Source organism: Heloderma suspectum, chromosome Z (assembly GCF_057233095.1).
Source record: "Heloderma suspectum isolate Gila_16-S chromosome Z, 16-S_ref, whole genome shotgun sequence".
In the NCBI taxonomy this organism is placed as follows: Eukaryota; Metazoa; Chordata; class Lepidosauria; order Squamata; family Helodermatidae; genus Heloderma; species Heloderma suspectum.
This window is the reverse complement of record NC_139476.1, coordinates 12245725-12253805: the sequence shown is the minus strand read 5'-3', so window position 1 is coordinate 12253805 and position 8081 is coordinate 12245725. Positions and strand designations below refer to the sequence as shown.

General features: G+C 45.6%; 1 protein-coding gene across 2 annotated transcripts in view; it reads left to right on the top strand.

The window, feature by feature from the left end:
* Positions 1-4102: 4102 nt before the first annotated feature.
* MYO1F (myosin IF) overlaps positions 4103-8081 on the top strand; it is a 68819-nt gene continuing 64840 nt past the window's right edge. For both annotated transcript variants that reach the window (XR_014786468.1, XM_084825526.1), the window contains exon 1: positions 4103-4283. Coding sequence is in view for 1 of the 2 variants with exons in the window: in XM_084825526.1 (XP_084681652.1) it covers positions 4281-4283 (3 nt within the window). In the remaining variant the exon portion in view is untranslated. The remainder of the gene's footprint in view (positions 4284-8081) is intronic.

Here is an 8081-nt window from a genome sequence, read left to right as displayed (position 1 = left end):
TGTCAAATGCTTTGCCATTTCTGTAACTTTCCCAGGGAAGATCCAACTAGGAATACGGGAGAAAATATTCAGCATGTACCTAATTTTACACTTTCAAACCAATATGTGAACCAAAATTCACTTATCCTTTGAAATTTGCACTTCTCTGAATTTTACATGGCATTCTCAAATTTAAAAAAATCATACAAAATGCATATATGAGGGGAAATAATATTAAAATGCATTGCGTTAGGAATATTGCTTGCAAAAAATTGCATATTAGGAAACAATGCATTCAAAATTGCATGTATTAGGATAGCTATGCAAAAAATTGTTCACGAATTTTCATGTGAACTTTTTTAAAAATTCAAAATTCAAGATGAACAGGATTCAAGATTGGAAACTGAGAAACTGAGAGAAACTCATACTGAGGTAGATGCTCTTTAACTTGCAAGCTTTGTGAAAATACCTAAGGCTTTCAGTTGCTTTAGTTCCTCCATGTCTTGTTCCCCACTCTGCATTATCACTGTTCATATACGTGCATTGATAAAGCACTGTTAAAAAACCCCCAGAACCATCTTGCCATTGTTGCATGAACATTTGTATTAATATTTCTTGTGCAGTGTTTTACTGATTCACATCGAAATGCTGCACAAACAGAATCTTGCTACAATCATATGGATGACTGGATGCTTTTTTTGCAGTATTTTAGCAATGCACCCATCTGCACATTGGAAATGTAGAGGCAGTGGTGCAGTTAGATCACTTTAGACTCTGGTCATAATGGTTTTGGGGTGGGGGGCCAGCTCTTTAGAAGGTAATGTGTATGACTTTACTTCAAAATCTAATAAGCCAGCCCTGCTGTGTGGGAGCCCTCCTGCCCATTCTGCAAAGTGAGGCTCCCAAATCCTGCTATGACAGCACCACTGTGTAGAGCAGGAAGGAAAGACACGTATATCAAAAAAGAGCGCAACAGGAATCCGCATGTTCCAGTTCTAGAATAAAGTTTTACTATTCTTCCAGCTGAACCAGAATTAAGGAGGAGTGGAATTCAGTGCGGAGTGAATTGGCAGAATAATAAAGGAACGGAATAGGGTTGATGTGTTTATGACCTGTTTCTTGGATCTTACCTGGAAAAGTCCCCCGTAGAGATCAGTACCACTTCTCCCTCCCTCTAGAATGTACCCCACCTGCTCATAAGTCTAGGGCAGTCTTCCCTAGTTTAGCACCCCCCAGTTGGGTTGGACTACAATGCCCAAGATCCCCAACCAGCCATGCTGGCGGGAAGGTGCTGGGAGTTCTGGTTCCAAACATCCGAGGGCACCAGATTGGTCTAGAGCTTATATAGAATTTTGCTCATCTTGCTGGAACATTTTTTTGGCTTCCCTTGAAATTTTGCCTAAGTAGAACACCCAAATCCAGTAGATTTTTCCTTTAGGTAAGACCCAGCAACCATCTAGAAAAGTGTGGAAAGGAAACACACACACGTTTCCAGAGAATGTTGTTAGTTTTATTGAAAACCATTTGACTTCTCATTTCTTTCCCCAGATGTTTGGCCTGGGGAGAAACTCCTCACATTCAAATGTACTTTGGATTTTACAACAGTCGAAATTTTGGTGGCCGTTGTCACTGTGATACCGTACACAGCTGCATTGGTTTGTTGTGTACAAGCAAACAGAGATCTGCTTGTCATCTCCCAATAGAATTGTACTGGTTTGCTAGTGACAGATGATATAGATGAGGTTTGGGATCCCCCCCTCCCCCCTGCTCAGAGAGAGTGTCCTGTTCTGACGCTTGTGGGCAAGGATGGTTTTCACAATTTCATATATAAATATATACAGATATATTGTATTAATATTATTATTGTTATTATAGAAATTGTTTAAAAATCCTATTTCCAAGATGAGAGAGAGAGAGAGAGAGAGAGAGAGAGAGAAATTACAGCATGATTTTTATAATAAAGGACTACCTACCAGCCCATTTTGGAGTTTCTGAAGAAGTACTTTCATTTGACCATGGAAAGCTCAAGCATGATTATGCACATGATAAAGAAAGGAAAAAGGCTCCGCTTGATACTAAACATCTCTGATGACTCAGAAGTACTGTGAGCCATGGATGAAATCAAAATAATTCAAATGCTTAAGATTGAACCGTGGCCATTTCTTTTAAGAAGGTCATGGACATCTGTCTAGGGTGACCAGTATGGTGAGAAGTGGTCTGGAAACCATGTCCTATGAGAAATGGTTGAAACTATCCTGTGCTTTTTGGTTTTAATTTTTGTGAATCACCCAGAGAGCTTCGGCTATTGGGCAGTATAGAAATTAAACAAACAAAACAACCACAACAACTAAGAGCTGGCTAAGTTTGGCCTGGAGAAGAACAGATTAAGTGGAGATGTGATAGCAGTCATCAAATATCTGAAAGGCTGTCATGGGGAAGATAGAGCAGGTTAGTCTCTGTTGCTCCACAGGGCGGGACTAGAACCAATGGGTGGAAATTCCAGGGAAGTAGGTTTTGGCTAAACATTGAGAGAAACTTCCTAACAGTAAGAGCTGTTCAGCAATGGCACAAGCTGCCTTGGGACATATGGGTTCTCCTTTGCTGGAGGTATTTAAGCAGAGGCTGGACAGCTATCTGTCAGGGATGCAGAATTCCTGCACTGAGCAGGGGGTTGGACTAGATGGCCTCTAGGACATCTTCCAACTCTACAGTTCTATGATTCCAAAGAGAAAACGTGCAACTGACCAATCAAGTTCAAATCAAAAAGTGAAATTTAGCTCCCCAGTCCAGCCACTGATTCTTGGCCCATTTTGCCTTCTTTAGTGTTGCAAGCTCACAATGTTGGAAGTGATGGGTGAATCCCTAACTGGCAGGATACTCCTGTCTAGATGCTAAGCCTAGCCGTAGGCACCTTCTCTCTCCTCTGGCAATCCTTTCTCCCTCATTCTTGCCTCCTTGTCTCTTAGACTAGGGCCTCCTCCCAGTCCACAGCCAGCCCCCTATGTGAGATTTATTTTAGACCCAGCCAAACTGCCAACCTTCCCTCACAGAAGTTGGACTGTGACTGTTGAGTTCCATGAACAACTGAACATCCCATGACTTCACTCTCACTCAGCCAATGAGCGCCATCCACCAGGTGCTTCATCATCTGAAGTACAATACAGTTCGAATTGTGTGTGCGTTTTAATTTATGCAATTTAATTAGAGGAGACTGAACCCTGAACACTTAAAAGCAGCAAATGTTTGTCCTACCTGTAGCTTCCCCTCAGTTTTTAAGAGGACAGAAATTTGGACAACTTCAAAAACGTGCAGATATTAATTTTATGACTTGGTGGTTCATTGTGATTGGCTGGAGACATAGCCTTGTGCCAACACATCAGTGTGGTTTGTTTTGTTTGTTCAATGCTCATTCTCGAACCAATAACTAAAAAATGTGTAAATATGTCACTGTTCCAGATAGGGATGGTGGAGAATTCTGCCACGGACCCCAATGAGGCCGGATTCCAAGAATCCAGCCCCTTTGGGGCCTGTGGTGGAACGGAGCACTCACCTCTGCCTGCCCCAGAATCTGTCCGGGCTGGCTCCGCTCCGCACGTCGATCCTGCAGAGCTGGGTGCTAGATCCGCATGGTTGGCGCTACGGCCAGCCGCCATTGCCGTGCCGTATTGCTTCACTGGCCTAACTAACTCTGGACACAAATAGCATCCGCTATGCCTTTTGTGGCCTTAAAGCTTTACGGCTGCAAATGGTGTAGTGGACACCATTTGCATCCGGAATTAGTTAGCCCAGTGAAGCGATATGGCACGGCAATGGTGGCCGGCTGTATCATCAGCGATGTGTACCTGGTGGCCAGCTCCGCAGGATCCCCGTGGAGCAGAGCCAGCCTGGACGGATTCCAGGGGGGAGGGATGGATCGCCTCCCCCCCACCCCCACCCGTACCGGAAACCCCTAGTTCCAGACCACGGTCAAGAGAGGTGTTCTAATATCGTGGGTTCAGCCTCACTTTGACTCTAGAGAGGCCGCTCCCATGTCCTTTCCACCTACCCCCATCAACTGATGTCTGAAAGAGGAAGTGAGGGAGAGATGAGTCAAGGGCGGGGGAAGACAGAGGAACTCGCCTAACACTGTTCTGCCTGTCACCACTGCTGCTAAAAAAAGAGAAAAAGTTACACAGAGACATCTCCCTTGCCGGCAACACAGCCATGTCCACTGGAAGATCTCAGTGACTCAAACTGGTGATTGACCCATCTTAGTGGTGGTGTGTTCTCGGCCAAGCTGGAGAGAAGACAGGAGGAAGACTATGGTAAGTCCCTTCAGGGTGTGGGGGAGAGAGGTAAAGTCTTGGCATCCTGTTTTGTTAGCCATCACGCCCAACTTGTACTGCTTGGAAACACGGATCGAGGTTGTGTCAGGCGAAGGTGCCGCTAAAGGAGGGTGAGGGGGCAAAGCTCCCCTCTCCACTGACATGTAGCTCACATACATGTTGCTGGTCCTTGCACTTGTTGGGAGGAAAGGCATTTTTTCCATTCTACAGATGCAGAAACTGGAAATTAGTTAAGCCTCTGCTTGAATACCTCCAGTGAAGAAGAGTTCATGATGGAGAAAAAGCCACTGCCTGTTGTTTGTCTCTGCTGCCCCTCTACCTGGCCTCTTAAAATACAATTTCAAAACAGTAAAATGCATCATTTTTTTCAGCAGAAACGGGAGGGGGAACCAGTTTAGCAGCACATAACAAGTTACAAATCATATATACAGAGAGCCCAAGTTTTAAAATCACCATTTAAAAGGCCCGTTGTGGGCAGGGGAATTGCTTGATCTGGAGCCAAAAATACCACAATGAAGGCACCAGGCAAGCCTATCTGGGGAGGCTGTTCCACAGCTGGAGTGCCATCACTGTCAGTCCTCTCCCTACTAGGGTAACCGCTTATGAATCGCCAAAACAGAGGACGTGCCTCACCGAAACGGGACAAATTCGCATAGGCCAATTTATATGCATAGCTGCAAATTAGGAACTATTATTATAATTTCAATGGAAATGCAGTGCATCTCACTGTCGTCGGAAGGCTGTGACCAGGTGACCACCTGTCCCCAATGCTCAGTTTGTTGTTTAGGTGCTTTTATGGAAAATTTCAAGGCACAGCTCTTCCTTCGGATAATTCTTTGTCTTGAAATGGGGGACAGGTTTTCAAAATAAAGGAAAATCCTGTGACGGCTCTTCAAATAGAGGACTGCCCATTGTGATAGGAGACATAAGGCCACCATGCTCCCTAGTAGCCACCCTCCTGATTTCACTTGGCAGGGCCAGTTGGAGCAGGCCTATGAAAAAAGATTGTATACTTTGTGTCAACGGTGTAGTGGTACATTTTGAAATGCAGGTGTTCATCATGACAGTCTCCCACGACCACACCCCAAATGTGAGTCCAAAAATGCAGGCAGCACTGTCAATCCATATCAACAAACTAGTTCTAACAGTTTTCATCTCCTCCAGGAACAGGTCTCTGGTCTTAATTAAGCAGGTCTCAATGGCCCATTCCAGACCAAGCCACCCAAAGAACCTGCATTGCAGCAGGAAAAAAATGTATTGCTTCTGGGAGAATCCATCCTGACCCCTCCACCTCCCAACTACTGTGAAGATTGCAGCTAAGCTCAGAGGGAGCAGAGAATGCTGCAGAGCTGGAAGTAGCGGATGATGTCAGCGTCCGTGCTAATCCAAATCTGCCATCACTGCATCGCTGTGAGCCCTGTTTCCACTTTACCACTGGTTTGGGCAAGCATGAAACAACAATCAGCATTAAAAATAGCAGCAGCTAAAAATGTAGTAAAAACCCCTACTTCTCTAAAAGCTAAAACGCATCCACAGAGAGCATCGGACTTCACACATATGCCAAAGTCCTGTCAAAAATGAACACTGTCAGAAATGGTGGTATTTTTTCTGGTACTTTCCCCAAAGGTTCTGTTGAGAATTCGGTCCTCCCTGAGGTGGTCAATCTATGTCTGAGGTGTACCCACAGCTGGTGTCAAGGGTAGGCATGGTTGGGCACCTGCCAAGGGCCCACACTTCAGCTGGGCCCATTGACAAAAGCCCCTCGGACTTCCTCCTCCTCTTCATCCTTGCAACCTGCTTAGTCACTAGGTCCCTCTTCTTTTCCTCTCACTCTGGCCCAGACCATGGCGGTGGTGAGAAGGAGGAGCAGGAGATGCCATAGCTTGCTTGCCCATTGGCTCTCTGCCTGTCAAGAAAGCAAATGGTAGCCATGATGAGAGAGAGGATAAAGAGCAACAGTAGCTGGTGACAATGGTGATGACTAGGTAGATTCGCTGAGGGAGGGGGGCCATTGAGGGTATCTTGCCCAAGGGCCCCCAAAACCTGGAACTGGAACTGACTGTACCACTTCAAACTGTAGAAGAGGGCTCATGGAATGGAATGCTGTCCCTTCACATAAAGCAAAGGCAAAGCCACACTTCTCTGCACATAGAAAATGAGTCTGCCAATTAGGAATAGAGGCTGCCACCCTGCTCCTAGGCATGCTATTTTTCTGTGTGCATGGATGGACTGGTATTATTATTTATTACTATTTCTACTACTATATAGAGTATAGTATATTATACTATATTCTATAGAGGAGTGTTCAGTCACGTGACCCACCCACCCCACTTGCCTCTGAAGTGGTACAGCTCTGAGCCAGGTTTGCCACCTCGTGTGGGCTAGGCCCTTAATCATTTCTTCATATCTGTCTATTTGAACCACAACTAACGCTTCTCCTTCCTGACACTGCAGCTCACGTGTGAGACAGGAAACTGCTTATCCCCCAGATGGAGCTAGCTAGTGGTGGGAAGTGCATCCTGGTTCAAAGGAAGCAAAACCCGGAGCAGTGGCTCATACAGAGTTGCATTTTGAGGCCTTCTCTGCAGATGATTTCTTTTTGGCAAAAGGTGGGGAGTGAGTGTCACACCATTCTGATGATTGAATTACTTGTTGCACAACACCATTTGGGAATTTATTGCTTGAGGTTGGATGTCAGGCTGTCCCTTCCCTGCAACCTTTTTGAAACTTTGTCCCGGGAAATGCACAGACAGCTTTCTCAAGCCCCAAACCTCTCTCTCACACACCCCAGTTCCCCTTTTCCCCTTCCTTTTAACTGAAGTTTTTCAGGCCACAGTGCAAAACCTCAGAGGAAGGAGCTCGTACATCATGCAAGAGTTAAAGGATATAGATGACAATTCGCAAATGGTTCCTGCTCAGAGAGGAATCAAACCAGGTTTAAGTGAAGCAGGGAAATTCTTTTGGCCTGACTGACAAGCCACTAGAACCCATGGGCTGCTTTACAGTAGTGGGTGGCTTGTTGAGCACACCATCAACCCACCCTGCAGGGTTTGCATGCAGCGGCAAGCTACAGCATGTGCCCGCCATGGCTCAAATATCCAAAATGGCCACAACGAGAAGTCCCACAGGGAAACTGATCCTGGCTTCTCGTTACGTGTGAATAGGGATGTTTCGATTGTGTAAAACTCTGTTCCGTCTGTGTTTCGTGGATTGTCAGGCACCTTTAGTTCCACCATCCACCCATCCACAGAATCGGCTATCAGTGATTCTGGATCCCCCCCCCCCAAATTTGCACAAATGTGCATTTGTGCAAATGCACAGTTGCATGCAAAAATGCACAAATTTCCTCCAAAGGCGCATTTTCACACTTTAGCTTATAGGGGAAATTCACAATTCTGGCCCCTTTTTTTTCATATTTTTCTAAGACAAAATTTGAGCAAAATCAGTCCGCAAGCTGGCACAGTCCACCCAAGAGGGGGAAAGCCGGTCTGCTGTGGAATCTGCCAGTCGGATTCATGAAAATCAAACTCATTTGGTTCTGTTGCAGATGTCTCCAACATCCCTACATGCAAACCAGGTCTATGAGTTTAGGAGCTGGGTTTCATATGCCCTGATTGTCCCTGTTTACCAGGGATGGGTCCCTCTTTTTTGGCCTATCCCTGGGAATTCGCTATCCCTCTTTTATTCAGCGGTGCGATTAGGTCATTTTAGACCCTGGATATAATGGCCTTACCAGTGTGTGTGTGTGTGTGTGTGTGTGTATGTGTGTGAAGGTGG